Source organism: Fukomys damarensis, unplaced genomic scaffold, assembly GCF_012274545.1.
Source record: "Fukomys damarensis isolate Sample0158 unplaced genomic scaffold, DMR_v1.0_HiC HiC_scaffold_13, whole genome shotgun sequence".
Taxonomy (NCBI): domain Eukaryota; kingdom Metazoa; phylum Chordata; class Mammalia; order Rodentia; family Bathyergidae; genus Fukomys; species Fukomys damarensis.
Window position 1 is genome coordinate 18,295,318 of NW_022900925.1, and position 22,020 is coordinate 18,317,337.

The following is a 22,020-nucleotide window of genomic DNA, read 5'->3' on the forward strand; positions in this document are numbered from 1 at the left end:
GAGGGACGAAGCGAGGGGGCGCGGGGACCGGGCCCGGACCCGGGGAGCTTGTTCGTGGCCAGTAAGGAGGGTAGGAGGCCGGGTCTTCCGCGGGTGACTGGAGCTGGACCTGGGAGAGGGTTGCGAACAGGGAGCGGACATGCCGTGCCTGGGATACGTGCCAGGAGCAGGGTGGGAGCGCGGCCCAAAGCTTGGCCATGCCGTGCAGCCTCGGAGGGGGCTAGCAACTCTCCCCGGCCCGGGTCCCCAGCTCCGCTCTTCGTGGGCAGCCTTTTTAGGGCAGCCCGGGCGCTTTTGACTTAAGCTCCCAGCCCTTGACTGTTCATGGCCTTCCTCAAAAAGATGGTAGAGGTGGGATACATACAAGTCGACTTGACTGTGGGCCCTTGTGGGTCCCAGGTTTCCCTCTGACCTTGGGGATGCCAGTTTTCTTTGTATGAGTTGGAGAAAGGGGTTTGAGGCATGGGGATGGTGTGAACAGTGCCTCTGGGCATGGGAAAAGCATATCAGATTGGGGCCAGTAGATAAAGTTCGCATCTCCAAAGTAGAATAACTGCTTTGAAAGGCCCCTAGACAGAACAACACTATCTAGAGAGGAACCTGCAGAGCTGACCTGATAGTGGCTAAGACAGTTACTGATATTTGGGAGAGGTGATGACCATCTGCAACTTAAGGCCCCTATGAAAACTGATGTAAACATTTAAAATGCTGTCAGAGGATAGTAGGTTAGAGAAGAAATGGAGAAAGAGGTGCATTTAAGTAGGGCACGAGGGCAATATAAGGAATAAGAAGTAGTAAAGAGAAAAAAAGTGAGCACTCGGATCTAGAATTGGGGGATTTGGAAGGTTTCCACCAAGCAACAGCTGTAGCCCACCCTCAAAGCAGGAAAGGCAGCAGTTCCAAGTTGTCGATGCTTGGCAGGGCTCTCTGGCCACACTGCCCCAAATTTCTCTTATCATTGTCCTGGCCCTTGAATATCCTACTAGTTTTTTTTTTTTTTTTTTTCTGATGGATAAGAATCATTACCCACTCAGAGATGGGTATGGCGGTACATCCCTGTAATCCTAGCAGTGGGGAGGTTGAGGCAGGAGGGTCCCCGGGAGTTTGAGGCCAGTCTGGGCTACATAGTGAGTTCAGGGTCAGCTCAAAACAACAACGATAACAATAACAACACAAAACAACTCAGCTTTTCATTTGCTTCTTTTCCTTCCTAAGCAGAAACCGAGCAGAGGGCAAAGTGTTGGAGACAGTTGGTGTATTTGAGGTGCCAAAACAGAATGGAAAATATGAGACTGGGCAGGTAAGTATTGGGCAGGGTTGGCCTTCATTTTCATGTAGTGCTCAGCATCTGAATGGAGTCATATTTGGGCACAAATGGGAATGGTATGGTTCATTCTCTTTATCCCCTTTCCTTTTTTTTTTTTTTTTTTTTGTGGTGCTAAGCATTGAACCCACACACATATAGTACTAGGCAAGTGCTCTAGCACTGAGCCACACCCCTATCACCATTCCATCTTATTATTCGGTGCTGGGCCAGAATCACAAATTTTTAAGATGAAGTTTCTGTTTCCTTGTATTTTAATGCGCTTAATACAGCAGTGGTTTCTCTTTCCAGGTTAGTGTACAGAGGGATTATTTGCTTATTAGTGTAGAGAAGAGAAAGTGAAGTCGCTAAAACTTAAAATAGTCATTTTGGGAATTATTGCATATATCAGTTTGTATTGTGTGTTAAGATTTCCTTTAACATAGTGGATAGTGTGATGTCAGTGGAGAGAGCATTCAGAAAAGCAGACCTTTGATGTTTTATTAGTAAACTGATTACAGTGTGGTAAGCTCTAGAGGTGAGGCTCTTTTTCTTTGCCAGCTTTTGTTTCAGGGCTACTGGAATAGATTTAGGCCTCTTGTATGTAAGGAAGACTTTTTGTTCATTCAGCAATTTTTTTGTATGCTTCCAGTGGACCAGATATTGTATATCAGGGTTAAGTCAGAAAGTATGTAGGCATGGTTTTGCCTTCATGGAGCTGATACTCTAGAAAGGGGTTAACACCATACAGATAGTCAGTGGCTGTTCACTGTGGAGGGAGGTCAGGACCTATTTCCTGAAGGCCAAAGCTGTGATCTGAGGGATGAATAGAGTCAGCCGGGTGAACAGGGTTTGTAGTGTTCTAAAATTGGTTTGGATCTCAAGCTCCTTTCTTTCTACTTGAAATGCAGTTTCAGTCGAGGCCCTCCCTGTGGTGAAAGCTGCAATATTAAATTTAGAATGATTTTTCTCAAAGTAGGATTCCTAATAGTGTTACCCTAAGGAAAAGGAGCTTGACTCTGCTGCAGCTCAGAGATGGAGGCAAATCAAGTATTTTCCTTTACAATAGTTCCCAGATCCAAGGAGTTGAGGTCTGTTTTACACTGACTTTTCTGAAGTAACTTGTTTCTTGATAACTTTAATAAAGGTCACTTAAGAGTGTAAGTTTTTAAGGACTCCAAAAGTGAAGGTTAAAATAGTAATTTGGGGAATTATTGCATATATCAGTTTGTATTGTGTGTTAAATTACTATGCTGTGTGCTATTTTAGTGTTTGGGAAAATTGAGCATAAAGTCTGTGCTTTAGCATAATAAATGTCTTATTTTTAAAAAAATAAAGTTGGTTTAGAGATCAAGAGAAAAGGTAGTAAGACCTTGTCTTGAAGTCCCAACATGTGCTGCCTCTTGGTCAGGTCTCACCTTGATGGACTTGCTGGACTATGGACTAACTGAAACCTCTCTTTCCTTCTAGCTTTTTCTTCATAGTGTTTTTGGCTACCGAGGTGTTGTCCTGTTTCCCTGGCAGGCCAGACTATATGACCGGGATGTGGCTTCTGCAGCTTCAGAAAAGTAAGTCCTTGTGAGGCTCACAGTGTCCTCAGGAGGCAGCCCAACTCATTGCACATATATGTAATTAGGGTCTCATGGTGGGGGGTGGGGTGAACAGCATCTTCCTGGGCCTTAGAAACAGACCCAGAGTACTTCTCTAGCACTGATACCTATGTAGACAAAAGTGCTGAATGCTAGGGACAGTCTTAAGCCAGAATGTTCCTTTAGGTCTGCCCAGAATGCGTTCCCACACTAATCTCAATTTTTATTAGGTACCCCAGTAGACATTGAGAGGCTAGTCTTGGTTTCTTTTCTTTTCTTTTGGGTACTGGGGATCAAACTTGGGACCTTGCACTTGCAAAGCAGGTGGCAGAACCACTGAGCTAAAATCCCTGGCCCTAGTCTTGGTTTCTTGATGTTCATTTGGAATCTTTCCCTTAATCTCACATGGTCACTAGAGTACATTTTTAAAAAGGAAAGAAATAACTTTATTAAATGATTGCGATGTGAGAGGGGTAGGGTACTTGAGGCCTTGGGGGACTGATGGCAATTGGATTTTCTCAACCTGGCCTCCTTCCAAAAGGCATCTAGAGAGTAAGGCAAATGATGGTTTCATGGGCCCCCAGCCTCCACTGTTTGCCCTGACTAGCAAATGGCCAGGTTGGGTGTTGCTGACCAGGTTCCCAGTGATGCCAAAACCTCTTCAGATGAGGAAGCAGCCTGTTTAGGTAAGGGAGTAGTAGTGAGCTGAGTAAGGCACAGGTTCCACTCCTTTCAGGATGATCTTGGGTTTCTCTCAACCCACAGAGCAGAGAATCCCGCTGGCCATGGCTCTAAGGAGGTGAAAGGCAAAACTCACACTTACTATCAGGTGCTGATTGATGCCCGAGACTGTCCACATATAGTAAGTAAGCAAGATGGCTGGGCCTGGGCTTTCTCTCCACGGAAAAGGCCTGTACCCCAGTAGGGTCAAAGGGAGAGGGACAGGGTCAAACAGCCCAGATCAGTCCTGAGCCCTGAGGTTTCAGGACTGGACAGTAGCCAAGAAAGCCACTGATGTTCTTCATACCTCAGTCTCAGAGATCTCAGACAGAAGCTGTGACCTTCTTGGCTAACCATGATGACAGCCGGGCCCTCTATGCCATTCCAGGTGAGGAGTTAGCATCTGAGTGATGCCTTTGGGGAAGGGGCTGGTACGACCCTGGGAGAGGATTCTGATGTCCTGTCATTTGCAGGGAGGGGTTTTGATGCTGTCAGCTGTGTTGCCAGGGTCACTCACCCTGGGCAAGGCCAGGAAATGTTTCTCTCATTCTTGTTCCTTGTTTTCTCTTCTGTGTGAGCCTTATTCTTTGCCTCTCTGTGCCAGGCCTGGATTATGTGAGCCATGAAGACATCCTCCCCTACACCTCCACTGATCAGGTTCCCATCCAACATGAGCTCTTTGAAAGATTTCTTCTGTATGACCAGACGAAAGGTAATCTGTTTTAGCAAGGGAGGCAAGAGTGGGAGGGCCTTTCCTTCTAGGAGAGAATCACAGAAGTGATTTCAGAACCCTTTCCCACCTCCTTTTAGCTCTGTGAAGTTGATGGCTACTGTTTCCTTACAGAGATAAAAGCAGACTGGGGAATGATGAGCAGTGAGTCAAGGTTGCTAGGTAGCGGCGGTTGGAGATCTGAAAACCGGGGCTGTTAACTCCCAGTCCGTTTTCCTTCCCATAGGATCACATTGCCCCTTGGGGTTTATCTTGTATACCACTGTGCCTTCCAGCTTTGTCTTTTTGTTTGTTTCTTTGAGACAGGATCTTCCTGTGTAGTTCAGGTTGGTCTTGGACCAATGGCAATCATCCTGCCTCAGCCTCCCGGTGTGCTGGGATTTCCTGCATGCACCACCAGCCCCAGCTGCACCCTTGGTTTTGCTTTTTGTGTGTGTCTTGTTCATCTGGCCCACCACTGGGAAGGGGTTTCTAGGAGAAGCAGTTGGAGAGTGGATGCAATGCCCTTGGCTCTGGCCTGGACTAACCTGTTTGCTTTTGTTCCAGCACCCCCTTTTGTGGCTCGGGAAACACTACGGGCCTGGCAAGAGAAGAATCACCCCTGGCTAGAGCTATCCGATGTCCACCGGGAGACAACTGAGAACATCCGTGTCACTGTCATCCCTTTCTACATGGGCATGAGGGTATGTGTCTTGCCCCTGGCCCTCCCTGCAGGGCTAGGCCTGAGATTCTGGGTGATGTCCCCAGTGTGATTGCTGGGATGAGGGAGTCTAAATTTAAACCATGTCCCGGTGGCTCTGCTCCCAAGTGCTCTTATGTTGTAGCCTCTTGGCAGTGGCTCACAACAAAACCCACAGGTCCCAGGAAGGAGTCCTACATGCATGCTCTTCTTTCTTTCCTTGGGCTCAGAGGGAGCCTTGCTTATAAAGAATGTACCCATACTTGCCTAAAATAGTGTGGATTTATCTTTGTACTTTTTTTTGGTTTTTTGAGCCAGGGTCTCACTATGTAATGAGACTGACCTGGAACTCACTATGTAGCTCAGGCTGGTCTTGAACTCCCAGCGATCCTCTTGCCTCAGCCTCCCAAGTGCTGGGATTACAGGCGTGTACCACCACGCCCGGTTTTTCTTTGTACTTTTTATATAATAGCCAAATATTCATTATGCCTCACTCTTAAGCTAGGCCTGGGGATGCAAATATAAATGAAAAACTGTTCTTGCCTTTTATGAGTTTATGGTTAAGAGGAGGTCAGCATCTAACATCCAAAGTATTGCAGTAAGAGACTGTGGGAGGATAGAGGAGGACTGGGTCCTGGGGCACCATAATGGGGGCCAGGACTGGCAAGGAGAGAAGGTGGTGCATGGTGAGAAAGGTGAGAGCACTGCAGTGGATTTCAGTTGGCTTCTAGCTCTGCTGGTGGTCTTGACAGGTTGAGGAGGAGGGAGACCAGGAATGGACACGGGAGAGGCACCTCCTTGTGGACTTGTTGGTCATAGTTCATCACCATCACCCCACAGATGTGTGCTGCTTTTACAACCTTCCTAGAATGCTTGGACTTCACTGGAGACTTGTCAATTGGAAGAGACTTGGTCTTGCCTTCTAGGACTTAAACTCTTTTATGTTTTTCCCCCCAGGAAGCCCAGAACTCCCATGTCTACTGGGTGAGTGTCTTCCTGAGGACATGGGGGAGCTCAGGAGTGCCTTGGGGTCAGGTGGGGAGGCAGAGCCTGTGTACCACAGATGGCCGACTTTGTTGTCTTCTGTGCTCCACAGAATTCTAGATGGGCTGGCTCAGGGTCTATTCTTTTGCAAATATGAACTCTCTCCCTCTTCCCTTACAGTGGCGCTATTGTATTCGCTTGGAGAACCTGGACAGTGATGTGGTACAGCTCCGGGAGCGGCACTGGAGGATATTTAGTCTCTCAGGCACCTTGGAGACAGTTCGAGGCCGAGGGGTGGTGGGCAGGGTGAGCATCACCAGGCCAGATCCTGCCCAGAGACCATAGGGGCTTTTTGTGTGTTTTCTTCCTTTTCTGTGGTTACAGACTGAGACTCACTGTGTGAACACACTTTGAGTTAGATTTCTTACAACAACCCTGTGACATAGGTTACCTATAACTTATTTCACAGATAAAGAGAGACCAAAGAGCTACATGATGAATCCACAGTCTCATTGCTAGGTAGTGACAGGGCTGGGATTTGTCTAAGTGAGTCTGAAGTCAAAGCTTGTATACTTTTTGTTGAGCAGTGTAATGTCTCCGAAAAACCTGAATTTGAATGCATTGAGGTGAGGCATCCGCTTCCCAATACCCATAGTCATCTTTGCCTTTTTACCCATGTACTTTGCTGGTCCTCGAGGAGATGTGAAGTTGTATCCCTGCCTACCTTCATCTGTCTTCTGAGAAATAAAGTCACAAGAAGTACTAGTGTTAGGGCCCACATCCAACAAGTACTTATCCATGTTGGGGGTGGTGGTGGCATGAAAGGTGAATAAGAGTAGGGCTTGGAATTAGATACCTGGCTTCAAATTGAAGCTGTACACTCACTTCATAATTTTGGGCAAGTTATTTAGTCTATTACTGCTAGAATAGAGATCATATATAAGTAATTTGTGATCATCAGGAGAATTCAGTTAGCATCAGTTTGCAGAATACCTGCTGAGGTGCTTAGTACTTAGCTATTGTGAGTATACACTGAAAGGGCTATTTTCGGAGCGGGTCTTGCGCTCAGCATCTTCGCCTAGTGTCAGGCAAGTCAGACTTCCCAGAGGCAGAATAAAAGGCCAAGCCACTGACCATGCTGCCGGAAGAGGTCCTGGCAGGTTCTCACTGTGGAATACCTGCTATGGTGGTTGCTTGGTTGGCAGGCATCCAGGCCTGACCTAACTGGCAGCGTGTGGCCCCTAAGTGCAGGGAATTTGTCCCTGGAGCTTGGCCTGATCATTTTGCCTGAATCCTTACAGGAACCAGTGTTATCCAAGGAGCAGCCCGCATTCCAGTACAGCAGCCATGTCTCCCTGCAGGCCTCTAGTGGGCACATGTGGTAAGTGAGCATGTGCAGGGTCAGGAGCCGCTCAGCTCCACTGACATAGCTTTAGGTCAGAAAAGCTAGAGCTCAGCAAGTGCAGAGCTAGTGATTGGCTCTGGGCCAAGTCATGTCCTGAGATGGAGCCTTATCTGCTGTTCATTGTTGTGTGGGACTTGTCTGCTTTTTATGACTGCCTGGTCTGGGTTCTCTGTGATGTGGACTGAGGACTTAGGTCTAGGGCAAAGATGGCAAACCTTTTAGAGCCTTCAGTGATACAGACATGCGCCCACTGTAGCACATGGAATCAGAGGTTCACCAGCACTGATCTAGGGCTTTGATGCTACACTGCTTATGTAGTTCTTCTGGGTGTTTCACACTTTAACCTGTTAGAGTGCATTTGGGTAGTTCATGCAGTATGCATTGCAGGGCCAAAATCTAGATAGCTGTGATTCTTTTCATGTAGGGCCAACTGGGGTTTTTGGGTCTCTGGATGAGTCAACCTATCAGGAGCTAGCAGAAGAGAGCCTAGGCCTGCCTCATCGTACTGCAGCCTCGGAGCTGAGGGCATCGGGTCCATTGAAATCCTCAGTAGAGCCTCAGCCCCACTGTCTCTAAACCAGTTTCTCTCTGACCCCCAGGGGCACGTTCCGCTTCGAGCGACCTGATGGCTCCCATTTTGATGTCCGAATACCGCCTTTCTCTCTGGAAAGTAATAAAGATGAGAAGACACCACCCTCAGGCCTTCACTGGTAGGCCAGTTGAGACCTTGAGTGCCTAAGCTTGGCTCTTCAGATCAGCTGTAAACCCACAATTGCTGCAAAACTCTCCCCCCTCATCATGGCCCAGATGGGTTTCTTCATCCGTTGCACATTTGATTGTGGGGCTCTATTTTTTGGGGGGGCGTAGGAACCTTTTTTTCAGAAGGCCCATATATAGGACTCCTCTAAGGCTGGCTGGCTTTCTCATAAGCTCTGCCTATACTGTGTTCCTGTAAACCTTTCCATCAAGGAACTAACTGTTCAGCTGCCACAGGCCTGGAGGTGTTTGTTTCCCGACTTGTCATGCGTTGTCTGCAACATGAAGTTTGGTCAATAAACCAGTGCACACTTGGCCACCCTCGCCATTTCTGCTCTCAGGGTCTCAGGGTCCCTTTCGGATCCAGTGGGGCCCTTCTTTGCTTTCCAGGCAAGGTCACCTCCAGGGAGCTGCCTTCTCTACTAGGGCCTGTGTCTTTCCCCTTTGATCCTAGAGGCTGGCTGGACATCTGCGGGCACCATGCCTCCTGCCAGTGAGAAGGTGCTGGACTGAACGACTCTGCCTTTGCAGCGTGCAGAGAAAGTGGTCATTGTCAGGGCTCGAGTGGCCTGGCCCTACCTCTGACCAACCACCAGCATCTCTGGCCTTGTTGACCTGGGAGAAGAGATGAGTCAGCTGGGTTTCTTGGCTCACTGGGTTTGCCTGCTGTGCACATCCACACCACAAGTGCAGGGATTTGGCTAAGGAGCAGTTTAAAGTATGGACAGGGACCAAGCCAAGCTACTTTAAGAGCTTCTCTCAGATCTCCAAGAGCCAGAGACAAATGGGCTGTATTTTGTCCACTTCTTAGGATTCCTTTTCTCCCTCTATTGCAGTGATTGTTAGAGGTAGTTTTATTCTCGAATTAATATTAAAATCTCAGTTCCAACTCGTGTTTTCCTTAATCCTCCACTAGGGGGAGCTTCAGTTACAGGGAGACCCAAGTTTTGACCTAGCTAGAACAGGAAGTCAGGTGGTAACAAATACAAGAACTGAGCCCACAGCTGTAAAATGGCCAAGCTCCGTGTACCATTGTACAAGTTTTATTAGAAATTAGTGTTTATTTCCATCACTGAGGCTGAACAACAAAGGATTGCAGTTATGTGATAAAGGAAAAATTCTCACGTCAGTATCTGTGCCGTCCTTCAGACAGACCACGGCCACACACCAAATCCAACAAAAACAAGTACTGGTCTGTTGTTAACAGCAAGCTTCCAGTTTTCTCAGAAACCAACAGGAAAGTTTGACCTTAATCCATTCTTTTGTTTGTCTCCCTTGCTTGGCCAGAGTTCAAAAATTCACACTGCTAACAGCTCCTTTCTGAATGGGGCCAGGAAATTCCCCAAACCGTTAAGCCACAAAGTCTACTTAAAGAAGCTTAGATTGAAAAAAATAAAAAATAAAAAGCTTAGATCATGTCAGTGAATTCAGTGTTAGTGTTTTCCTTTAGATCAAAGAGATAATAGTCAAAGAGAAATGCCCAGCCCCAGACTACTGTGCTTTCTCAGGTCCCAAACTAGGTATCACTGAGATGGCTGAGGACCTGAGTGTCAAAGCACTAATTAGCAGGTAAGGGGGATGTAGAAGTCAAAGGACAAGCATGAAAATACCTTAGTAGGGAGCTGGGAATTTATTAAAGGGCTTTATGTGGACTGCTGAGAAAATAGGGAGGTGGCCCTCAGGCAGAGGGATTCCAGTCTGTAGGAAAGCCACAAAGCCAAAGCCTGAATCTGACCAAAGAAATGGATTGTCATCTTAATTCCAGTGAGGGCTAAGACTAGTAGCTGGTTACCAATGTCTGACCTGAGAGCTATTTATACATTCAAGATTATGACTAATAAAAAATGCCTGATTAGTAAGTCACATTGCCTTGCCCCATCATGTCTCTTCAGGTCCCTGTGAGTGTCCAATGCTGAGCCTGATATTTGCCCATAGACTCAGGTGTGCTGTGAGCAGCCACTTAACAAACTTAATAGCTGAGGGAAGAGCCTGGCAAGCTGTGTTCCATCCTGAGAGTGGGACTGGACACGGCCACACTGCTTTGTTAGGCTAGTAGAACAGCTCTCTCCCTGACAGCATTCCTCTGGAAAGAATTTAGACAAGCTGCCTGCTGGGCCAAGCCAAACAAAGGGGATAAAAACCAAGGTCCTGAGTGGGAACTCCACCCTGGCTGATGTGTGGCATCTCCATGGCCAAATAACCTAGCAAGTGGGAATGAAGGTCTTCAAGGGCCTAGGTTGTATGGACACTGCCTGAGACTCCGCATTGAGCACAACCACCTTCCCTAGTAGGATACGAACTGATAACGTGGATGTCAGGGTGGGCAGACAGGTGGACAAGCCTTGGCCATTTCTACACATACCATTAGGAGCATAGGCCAGCACTGGTGCCTGCCTCCAGGCCCCTATGCCATCCTCTGGCTTTATGGTATGTGAGGACAGCATGCCCTCAAGGACCAGAATCAAAAAGAAAATCCTGCTAGGCCCTCTAAGCTGTCGGGGTGAGATGGAAATGTCTTCTCACAGGATGCTGTTAACACCACAGGTCCCAGCTTTTGCCTCCTTCCTTTCTTGATGCTCTCTGGGCTGGCTGGCCAGGCTGACAAAGCCAAGCTGGCTGGTTTTGAGGATTTTTTTATTGCTTCCTCTTTATCCCCTTATTCAAATTGATTCTACAAGAGGGGATTAGGATCATAAGACATTGGTCAGGGCAAATTACAGATTTCCTGAATAACAGTACAAAGTGCTTTAAAGACAGATCCCGGAGGCATCAAGAAAGGCCGAAGGGTCTGCCTTACACAGGGCTCTGTCACTCTGCAGGGGTAGCAGAAATGTCCAGACCCTTTATTAGATTTAAAACAATTTCCTAGATTATTTTTTAAAAAAATCATCAAACCTGTGCTTAAACACCTTAGGCAAAAAAGAAGCCCTTCTTCTGCTAGACTGGGCTTCCACAGCACCAAAAGCTGCCTCCCCCAACCAGAATAAAGCTTCCCATGGGCCTTAACTGAGGAAGCGGGCGCTTATCAAAGGGCCTAAGGGAATGTTCTTAGCAGGAGGTGGGAGGTCAGTCCATTCACCCCAGAGCAGAAGCAGCTCCTGTCTTGCAGAAAGGGAGATGGATCTGGAAGTGCTTGGAGCCAGGACAAGGGAAAACAGCCCCTCCCGTCAAGGCCCTCTGACCTCCCAGGCAAGGCCTGTCATGCCTTTGGGTACTGGAGCCAGATACCCAGCCAGCAGCAGTGTGGGATAGGGCGCCACAGGATGGGAGACAGGGCCTCCTGTGCCTGAACTCCCTGAAGGTCTCGTCAGTCTCGATGGGCAGACTGGTGGCCAAGTTGCCGGTCATCGTACGTGCTATAGCGCTTGACGTGGATGCGGCGCACTCGGTCCCGCAGTTCAAAGGCCTCTTCATCTTCACTAGGGGAAGCTTGGCTGCGGCTCCGACTTGTGGCTTCCAATAAAGAGTTGTCAGGAACTCGAGGGGTCTCATAAAGTAGGACATTGAGTGTCTCCTCATAGATTCTGGCCTCTGGGAATTCCACCTGGGGTAAGAGGGATGAGAACAAGTAAGGTTTTAGCTCAGTAAGGGAGCGTGTGGTTCTCCACGAAGCTGCCTGATTCTCACAAGAGAGACAGCCGGCCAGCTCACGAGGGAGAACAGTCTCCCTTTGAAGGAGGTATGAGGAGATTATGGGAATAAGGGTACAGAAGACGAATACCAGGCCCATGTCCCACCGCAATCCAAGACAGATGGACAAGTACCCACAGACAGTGGGCCTAGGTCTGAACACCTCCACCGTTTACTAGGTGAGGGGATTTGAGCCTAAGCTTTCTGGGCTGCAGTTCCTATGTGTCAAGGAATGGTTAACAGCTATGTCTTAGCAAAAAGCCTGACACACAGTAAACAACCAAATAAATATAAAGCAGTTGCTCAGTTGGGTATGATGGCTCACACCTATAATCCCTGCCATCTATCTTGTCTGTCTGTCCATCCATGCATCCATCCATCTATACAGTACTGTGGACTGAATCCAGGGTGTAAGTCCACAGCTCACTGAGCTGCAGCCCCGTTTTTTAGTTTTTATTTTGCAACTGGCTGTTTTATTACTTACCTTGCCCTGTGTGGAAGAGAAAGGAGATGGCAATCAAGGCCTCAGAATTCTACTAGCAAATTTGCTGCAGAATATGGAGTGTCTGTGACCTCATCTGTCAGACAAGGAGAAGGTCTATAGCCTGCCTGTCTCGTTGGTGTGGTGTGAGAGAGAGCTCGAGGGAGCTCACGCAAAGCAGAACACTTAGAAATCTTGACAGGTGAAACTGTCACTGCCGCAGATCACCTGGCCCTGAACTCTGACCCTCCTGATAAGGCTGGGAGCCTATGCTAACTCTCACTCCCCACCTCTCTCCACCCCTGATCCCACTGCCACAAACTGCATGGTGAAGCAGGGTCACCTCCTGTAAGGTGTCCTTCCCCAACCTCAGCAGACTACTACCCAGCAGGAGGTACTGCAGCAATCTGGGGACCAAGATGGTGCTACTCAAGGGTTGGGGATTTAGCTCAGTGGCACTGTGCCTACCTGGCAAGCACAAGGCCCCAAGTTTGATTCCTGCTACAAAAAAAAAAAAGAAAGGAAGATGCTACTTGGTCCTGGCTGCTTTGAGCCCTTCACACCCACTTGACCTTCCTAGATGAACTGCTGTTCCACCACAGGCCCTCAAGAGAGGCAGGTCCTCTGGGCAGGACACCTGCTTATTTCCTGGTAGAGAAGAGCTGAGTTTGTGGAAACTCACCTATGAAATGCCTTCCATGTGCCTGGCTCCAGGAAGTATCTGCAGAGGCCAAGGTGACCGACCAGGAATGCCCCACTATGGTAGCAGGGGCCAGCGAAGAGATTGGAACAGCATCCTCTAAGTCCACAGCTCAAGTGATTTTCACTATACCACACTGCTTTTCTAAGAGCTATCTCATTCCTAAACCTGTTAAATTTATACTGTCATTCCACTGTTTGCAGATAGGGAAACTGAGGCCTGGGTGGTTTAAATGGCATATCCAAAGTCAGAAACTGGCAGATGGTGGAACCTGAATTGGGCCAACTTCAGAAACTCAGTTCATTCCACTGTACCAGGCAGTCTGCTGGTCAGTGGCCTCTCTCTTCCAGCAGTCAGGCACATTGGTTCCTGTTTATATCCCAAATCCCTGCTCTGGCTTTGTCGTAGCACAATTCAACATGGTCGGCAAAGAGAACAAAATGTGTGGCCCTTTCGGTGTTTTGTGGGAAGAGCTCAGCTGGGTAGCATGGGTCCTGCCCCGACCACTCCACCTTAGTGGTGTCCTACCCCAAGGAGAACAAGGCCACATACCTTGGTCTGCTTCTTCTCTGTGGCATACACGATGGAGGTGCAGCACACCTCTGCTAGCTTGCGGCCCTGGCCATAAAAGGACCAGCAGCAGATCTCGTCGCCGATGACATCCTTGATGAAGAGCACGCGGCCATTGAAGCGCAGGGACAGCTTATCAAATAGCTCGATGTTTTTCAGCAGGTGGTCGTCAGAGTTGCTGAAAAACCCACAAGGGCCAGTGGGTCAGGAATGAGGTTCTGGCACAAGGGGGTGCTGCTGGGGCAAGCTGGGCTCTCCCCTCCCCACCGTGCCCATCACACGGAAATGACAGGTCATGATGGCGGTGGGGCAGGAAGACATGGGGTCACAGGGCACCCTCGGTGTTTGAGTGTCTGTGAGGAAAAGGGATTTAGTTGGCTCTAAGCTGTACCAGAGAGAACTGAGGGAAGGAGTTGCCTCTCCTTAACCCGGAGGAAGGTCACACCTCAACTTCAGTAGGTGGTGTTTCTTCCCTTGTGGGGTGACCCTGGCAATGTGCCCGTCCACAGGGAGTCATGGGGCCAGTCTAGAGCTCTGGGCCATGGGAGTCATGGAAGTACAAAGACTGCAGAAGCCTGAGGGGGACTCCCAGCCCGCTGGCTTCTAGCACCGTCCTAACATGACACATGTTGAGGGGGCTTTTCATGTCCCACTGTTAATACTCAACCAAGGACCTGGGCCAAGTTCCAAATGGCTCTGCTTCCCTTCTACCCTCTATTCTCCCCACTTAGCATGAGCGAATCTAAAACCCAGACTATGCTCCCCAGGCCAGGAGTGCAAGCGCTTTCCCTTGGGTCTGCTGCCGGTATCCACTCTGGCTGCAACCTTTCTAGCTGCTCCTACAGCCCTTCCCAGGCCCTCCAACAGAGACACCCACCTACCTGGTGTAGGAGTACTTGTTGTTGCTTCTGTTGTACAGCAGCTTCACCACAGGCTGTGAAGGAGGAGAGAGTGAGCACCTCGCCAGGGGCCTGAAATCCCCAGGCCACAGCCCTCTGAGGTCCCGGTACCTTGGTAGAGGATTCAATGAGCCTATCCTCCTCCCTCAGGGACGTGATGATGGGGATGTTGCACACAGGCTGGTAGGAGTCCTTCTTGTCCTGGGTGACCACACAGAGAGCAAGAGCTTAGCCAGGTATGCACAGAGCCGCTCTGCCTTAGCCACCCCCTGCTTGGTAAGCTCAGATCAGATAGCGATCATGAGACACCTGGTAACAGACACCGCTGGCAAGCAGACTCCCCTTTCCAGAAGACCTGAAGTCTAGGTATCCAGGCACATGACCTGGAAGCAGGGCCGTTCACACTGCTGAGCGTGACCCCTGGCTGCTGAGTTGCTGGGCCAAGGTCACACCTCCCTGTTCTAACTGGGTGTAGACTCCAGCCTTACTGACCCTGCAGCCTGCAGGAAATGACCCTTACCTCCCCCGGGGAGGGGCAGCTCCTGACTCAACTCTGTCCCCGTACCTGCAGGGCAGTCTGGCACATGTTCACCAGCCCCTGAATGAGGTAATATTTTGCTTCAGCCATCAGTTCCTTGATTTCTTGCCGGTTTTGAGGGAGGGTGATGGTGTCATCCCGGAGGTAATTCAAAATGGTGCCAAAGTGCTTTCCACATCGGTCTATAAGGATCCAGCCTAGAATCAGGGATTCAGATGGCCCCAAAGGATTACTGTTTGCCCCCAGATAACCTCAGATGCAGGCAAAGGCTACCTGATGAGGTAGGTGGCAGGTAGCAAAGAACATACAGCCCAGGGTCCAGGGCCAAAGAAGAGGGAATGGATGTTCTAGCTCTTGGGTCCACGGTTGTTCTTCATCCTCCTTCCTGGACCCAGAGCTGGTGTGCACCATGGGAGACACAGGCCAGACAGTCTCTGTGCAGCCCCACAGAGGTGTACCTCAGGAGCACACAGACCACCCTGGCCACAAGGAAACCACCAGCCCCTGCTCGCCTTCTTCCCACTGCTCAGGCTCAAGTGACAGTTCTGAGACTAGTCCAGTGGTGGGGAAACCTATGGCATGAATACTGCAGCGGGCGGTTTGTATCATTTAAAGCTCTAAAAGGCTTGCCATCACTGCAAGTCTAGTCTTGTTTGAATATTTAAAAAGTATGAAGCCCAGCCTTTGGGCTTGAACTTGAATTATTCCAGTACTCTGGGAGGCTGAGGCAGAATGATTTCAAGTTCAAGCCCTGATAGCTGAGTGTGAAGGCCCTAGTTTCAATCCCCTGTAGTACCACCACAACCACCACAGAAAAAACTATGGCTTTTCTTTGTGGAAAATGCTCAAGTACACAACACCCTATGTATAATTCAAAGAATTCTGAAGTTCTACTAAGGACTCTAGGTGAAGTTTTACACTCTGTGAAGGGGAAAAGTGAATCTGGACTCCAGATCTACCAGGCCTAAGCCTTGTCCTGAAGTCTTTCTTTAGGACCCCTCTCTGCCCCCACCCTGTCCTGAGCCCCAGTGCCTCACCTTCTTTGTCGGTCAGCACCTCCATGCGCCCGCTGAACATGGCCTTCAACATGGTGTCATGCCGGGTGAGCGCCCGCACAGTGGTGTAGTACAGGGAGCCGCCCACATTGAGCTGCACGTACTTGTTGCCCAGCCCTCCTCCCTTGAAGCTGCTTAGCTTGGGCTTGGCCCCCGAGGCTGGGCACAAACAGGTGTCCCCAGACATCTCCCGCTGCAGGTAGATCACCACTCGGCAGGAGGTGGGCTTGGAAGGCTCCACTGTGGTGGAAGTGATCACAGATGAGGCCAGAGTGGAGGCCAGAGCCTCATACTCTCAACACTGTGGGCGAGGGAAAAGACAAGTCAATGGAACAGAGACCTCAAGTGACGGGATGACAGCAGTAGGAACTCTGGTTGCAGTATTCCCCCCTTGCTAAGCCCAGCGCTCCTGGCAGAGGCTAAGTCCCTAGGCTGTTCCTCTCCTATCAGGAGCCTACACCAGCAGAAGCACCATCTCCCATCTCCCACAGCCCTGCCCTGCTTACCTCACCAGCTTGAGACTCAGCTCAGTTCTGGGTGGCAGAAAACACAGGCACATCCTTGGAACTAGCCAGAGAGGGGCTGGAACCGATCACCATGGAGATCTACCAGCCAGACTCCAGATACTTTCTCCTCATGGTTCCCAGGATCCCAGACCTCCAGCCCAATCTACTAGGAATCTAGCCAGCCGAAGAGTTTCCCAGGAGCCAGAGGGACAGGATGCATTTCCTTTCTCAAGACTTCAGGTTCGGAAGTGGCCCTGGCCAGGGCTTACTTTAGTGGGAGGGAGTCTGGCTTCAGGAAGGAAAGTGAGTGTGGCTCCCAGAGGGGACGGAGTGGGCCAGCTTGCAGGAGCTGGCCAGTGTGCTTGGCAGAGGTTACCTGTGCCCCCACTGGGTTTCCCGGCCTTTCCCTTTTTTGGCACCAGCCTTGCCCCCAAGTTCCTGAAACTGTAAGCAGTTTTCAAGGCAGAACAACTACAGGATAGCTATTTTTGCTTCTTTTTCCTGAGAGGGAGCCCAGCCTTATGTCTTCCTTTCTTCCCTCCCATTAAGAATAGGGAGAAAGGCAGAGGCGCCGTACTTGCCTTACAAGTGTAAGGTCCTGAGTTTGATCCCCAGGGGAAAAAAAAACGATAGGGAGAAAGGACCAGAAAGACCAAATGATAAATTTAAAAATGTTTGTGATGTATAATTTTGTGTGTAAGCGTGTGTGTGTGTGTGTGTGTGTGTAGCAGTACTGGGGATTAAATCAGTACAGGGCCTCTGTACTGAGCTACAACTTGAGCTCTTAAAAAAAAAAAAAAAAAAAAGAGTTTTTTACAAATTTGCGACAAGGTCTTGCTAAGTCACAAAGTTGCCCAGGCTAGGCTTGAACTTGTGATCCTCCTGCCTCAACCTCTCAGAGTGCTGGGAATACAAGTGTGCCCCACCATGCCCAGCACAGAGTGTTAGTAGGAGTTCACAGCTCTTCCTATAAGTTGCCTGAGTTAACATGTGAAAGTGGCTTGCTACTCTTGACCCAGAAAACCCCACAAAATCATCCAAATTAAGAAGCTCACATCTTCATGGTCACTTTAAGAACATCCCTGATGTTCTTAGGGCCGGGGATTTAGCTCAGCGGTTCGGTGGCCTGCCTTGCAAGCGCAAGGACCCGAGTTCAATCCCTGGTACCAAAAAAACAAAACAAAAAAACCCCCAAAAAAACAAATAAACAAAAAAATTACTGTTGAATTAGATGTGTATGAAGACAAACTCAAAGTTTAGGAAAATCCCTAGAAATCTATATTTTGGGGCTGGGGATTTAGCTCACTGGTTTGGTGGCCTGCCTCGCAAGCGCAAGGACCCGAGTTCGATCTCTGGTACCACAAAAACAAACAAATAAACAAACAAACAAACAAAAAAACCCAAAACATCCGTGATGTTCTTGATGATGATGGCCAAGGCCATCAAAGTATGCATATCCAAAAGGCTGCCAAGTACCTGAAGGATGTCACTTTAAAGAAGCAAAAGTGTGCCATTCTAACTTAAGTGGTGGAGCAGGGAGGTGTGCCCAGGCCGAACAATGGAGCTGGACACAGGGCCAGTGGCCCAGAAAGAGTGCTGAAGTTTTGCTGCACATGCTTAAAAATGCACAGTACTGTAACACAGAACTTCAGAGTTTAGACACAGATTTTCCGGTCACTGAACATAGCCCGGTGAACAAGGCACCCAAGATGCACCCGGTACTTACAAAGCTCATGGTCAGATTAACCCATCCGAGAGCCCCCCTGCCACACTGAGATCCTCCTGACTGAAAAGGAACAAACTGTTCCTGAACCAGAAGAGGAAGTTGCACAGGAGAAAAAGCTCAGAAGAAACTGAAGAAAAAAAATTACAGCACAGAAATAAATTAAGCATAACATAAATGCAAATAAAAGTCTTAAAAAAAAAAAAAGTTCACAGAACAAAGAGGCCAGGAGAGTAAAGCCTGGTCTCCCTTGTGATTTACATCTTACTTACTGCTCCTCTTTGTGATTTATATTCTGGGTCCCAAATCTGTGGATTCCACCAACAGCAGATTGCAAACATTTGATAAAAGCCAGTGTGGTGGTGCACGCCTGTAATCCCAGCACTTAGGAGGCTCAGGCAGAAACATCATTGTGTGTTCAAGGTCATAGAGGAATACATAGTGAGATGCTTTCTCAAGGGGAAAAAAACACAAACCAAAAGCAAAAACCAAAACAAACCCCAAAGGACAGCATAGTGTTAATAAGAGTTTTTTTTTTTTAAATAAGAGTTAAGAGATAGCATTTACCATGCTCCTATTATGTGCCAGGCACTGGGAACAAAGAGAACTAATACAGAAGAGTCATTTTCCTCATTCTAGTGAAGCAGACAGACTATAAACAAGGAAACAAGCCAGATATGGTGGCGCCCGCCTGTAATTCCAATACTCTATAGAGGCTGAGGCAGGGGATTCACAGTGAGTTCAAGGCCAGCCCAAACTATAGAGCGAAACCCTGTCTCAAAAAACAAAAACCCCCACAAAAAAATGTATATGGAAACAAGCAGACAATTGTGGCAGGTGATGAATCAATACATGCAACAGAGAGAATAAGACGGTGATGACAGAGCGATTAGGAGCTGGTAGTGTAATTTAGATAGAGGGACAGGGAAAGCCTCTTTGGGAGGGTGACACTGGCATTCCAGGTGGACTAAGTGCATAGGTCCTGTTACAAGTTTTAAGAACAGGGGCCGGGGATTTAGCTCAGCAGTTCGGTGGCCTGCCTTGCAAGGACCGGAGTTCAATCTCCGGTATCAAACAAAACAAAACAAAACAAAACAAGTTTTAAGAACAGAAATAAGGGTGTGCCCCCCCCCCGTGTGGAGAAGGCAAGGGGAAGGTAGTTTGATATAAATCCAGGGAAGGCAGGTGCTAGATGACAGTGAAGAATTTGGATTTCATATTAATTGCCGTATAATTGCAATATAGTATAAGGAATCAATTGGAGGGCTCTAAGCAAGGGAGTGATATGGTCTGATTATATTTTGCAAAGATAACTGTGATTGCCATGTAGGGAATGGATTGCGGAGAGGAAGCGGGAAGGTCAGAGGAAGTAGTGGTTCTGGGAAAAAATGACAAAGGCTCAGACTACAGCGGTAGTAATGGAGACAGGAGAAAAAAAAGTCAAATTACCTCATTTCATCCTCATAAGAGCAAAGAATTTCCAGTTGCTCAGAATCAAAGTGCAATCACAGGCATAGCACTGGTTTCCTCAAGTTTACTGCTCTGCTCCTCAAACAGTGCCAGGCACATTTTAAGACAACATGTGTCAGTTTATTCGACTAAATTGTTCCTGAGATTTATATAGATCTGGGTGTGATAGTACACACCTGTGATTCCAGCACTCTGGGAGGCTGAGGCGGGAGGATTGAAAGTTAGAGCCCAGATGGGCAATTTAAGAGATTTAGTAGGACCTCTATTTTTTTTTCTTTTTTTTCATTGAGACAAAGTCTAGCTATATAGTTCAGGCTGGTCTTGAATTCACCATTGTAGCCCAAGCTGGCTTCAAACTTGAGGCAGTCCTCCTGCCTCAGCCTCTGGAGTTCTGGGATTCCAGGAGTGCGCCACAATGCCTGGCAAAAATTTATCCCTTCCCCTGCTCCAAGGGAAATTTCCCCTCCTGCCAAAGGCTTGTACTGTAGTGGTACTTTCTTTGTTGTTCGTTTGTTTGATTGTTTTGAGACAGGGTCTTGCTCTGTAGTTCAGGCTGACCTTGAAATCCACTATGTAGCCCACAGGCTGGCACCAAACACAGCAATCCCCCTGCCTCAGCCTCCAGAGTACTGGGGACTACAGGAATGCACCAACACACCTGGATTTCAAAATTAAACATTAAAAAATAAGGATTGGAGATGTTGCTCTGTACAAAGGCCTTAAGGTCAATCCTCAGTAAAACACACACACACACACACACACTCATATCACACGCACACTTAGATTTATGTAGGTCCCTAGGAAGAATGTTCAAGGAAGGGGCAGAGTGAGTGCTGTGTGTAGTGGTGAATCTTTCTGTGGCTTGTCCAGGAGACTTGGGACTACCCAATGACTAAATTACACTCGAATGGGATGAGATCTCCTTACCTTCTGCTCACCCCAAAGGAATAAGTCTACCCCTTAATAGGTTTTAGCAAGTTCCCCCTATCTTCTGTGTTCAGTCCCAATTTCCTGAAGATCTAAGAAAGTTTACATAGAGCCGGGCAAGGTGGCCCATGGCAGAGCCTAGGCAACTTAGTGAGAACCTGTCAAATTAAAACCTAAAGGCCAGGGATTTAGCTCAGTGGTTCCACCGCCTGCCTCAAACGGGAAAGGACCTGAGTTCGATCCCACCCACCCCCGTACAAAAACAAACAAACAAACAAACAAACAAACACACAAAAAACCCCGAATAGAGCTAGGCATGCAACTCAGCGGTAGACCACCCTAGGTTCAATGCCCAGTACCACAAAAAACAACCCCCTCACCCCCGCCACAGACACCTCACATTCTCCTGCTAAGTCAAAGGAAGTGGGTAGGCTTGCCAAGACAGATCCAGAGCTAATCTATTCTTTTCTTACAAATCAACTGCTTTAAGCCCCTGGATGACGTCAGGGCAGATTCCACTCAGACCAACGGGTTCCAGGAATCCTGTGGCAGGTGACGCCCCAGAAAGTAATTCCATTGAGAATGAAGTTTCCACTGATAGCCTTTCTTCCGGACTCCGTGTGTGAATATTCAGGGATGCCTAGGGCTAGGGTCCGTGTTTCACGGAGCGAAGCTAATGGGGACCTAAGCAGAACAAAGGACAAATAACTACAGCGGTGGAAGGAGGTGGGGTCCTAGAGAAAAATAGATTCACAAATCCGTCAAACAATAGGGAGCAGCGGGAGAAAGCTGCTGTTGGCAAGAGGGCGGATCGAACAGAAATCCTAGGGGTGACGCTTAGGCTACATCCAAAGGGTCCTGAGGATATTTAGCAACAACCAAGCTTTCTAGTGACCAGTGTAGGCTGTTCTCCAGCTCGCAGCCTTCCTCTCTACTGGGAAACCAACATCAAGTCTGACATGCAACCCCGGTGGAAGATCTGAAATCTCCAACTCTCCTACCCCGTCCAGTGGCTTTTCCCCAGGACCCCGGCAAGGGGTCCGAACGCCCCATTCCCTACGGCGTCTGCAGGCAGAGCTCTTACCATCCCCGGGGTCTCCTCTGCTTTCAGCTGAGGGGCAAGCGGACTCTGTGCCGCCCCAGGCCCTTGGCCGCCTGCCTTCCCGCGATCCTGGGATGTGAGCTCACATCCTGCGCCTGCCTCCTCCTCCCAGAGCCGTGGCTCAGACCTGCCTACCCGGGAGACTGAGACTACAAGGCCCATCGTGCATAACACTCTATCTGGGGGCGGGGGCAGAAAGCCCAGAGTCTCCCCCCCACCATCCTCTAGGCTCCAGAACGCAACTGCTTCCGGA

General features: G+C 48.7%; 2 protein-coding genes across 3 annotated transcripts; one reads left to right on the forward strand and one right to left on the reverse strand.

Annotated features, from left to right (window-relative positions):
• Positions 1 to 2: 2 nt before the first annotated feature.
• Poldip2 (DNA polymerase delta interacting protein 2) lies at positions 3 to 9,902 on the forward strand (the record flags this gene model as incomplete). Its single annotated transcript, XM_010642336.2, has 11 exons — positions 3 to 61; positions 1,219 to 1,300; positions 2,774 to 2,871; positions 3,658 to 3,754; positions 3,925 to 4,000; positions 4,217 to 4,324; positions 4,889 to 5,025; positions 5,979 to 6,005; positions 6,186 to 6,311; positions 7,307 to 7,386; positions 8,010 to 9,902. Coding segments are annotated over 11 exons (1,005 nt in total), but the record flags the coding sequence as incomplete, so codon positions are not given.
• A 28-nt stretch (positions 9,903 to 9,930) lies between these two features.
• Positions 9,931 to 22,012, reverse strand: Tnfaip1 (TNF alpha induced protein 1). Of its 2 annotated transcripts, none has more exons than XM_010642333.3 (7): positions 21,750 to 22,012; positions 16,022 to 16,340; positions 15,012 to 15,181; positions 14,558 to 14,647; positions 14,429 to 14,481; positions 13,530 to 13,725; positions 9,931 to 11,710 (listed from the first exon to the last, which is right to left on the reverse strand). In XM_010642333.3, the coding sequence occupies exons 2-7, from the start codon at positions 16,224 to 16,226 to the stop codon at positions 11,474 to 11,476; spliced, it is 951 nt and encodes a 316-aa protein (XP_010640635.1). In that variant the 5' UTR covers positions 16,227 to 16,340; positions 21,750 to 22,012; the 3' UTR covers positions 9,931 to 11,473. The 2 variants fall into 2 exon arrangements, with proteins under 2 accessions (XP_010640635.1, XP_010640636.1); XM_010642334.3 differs by lacking the exon at positions 21,750 to 22,012 and adding an exon at positions 16,546 to 17,228.
• Between the last annotated feature and the right edge of the window lie 8 nt (positions 22,013 to 22,020).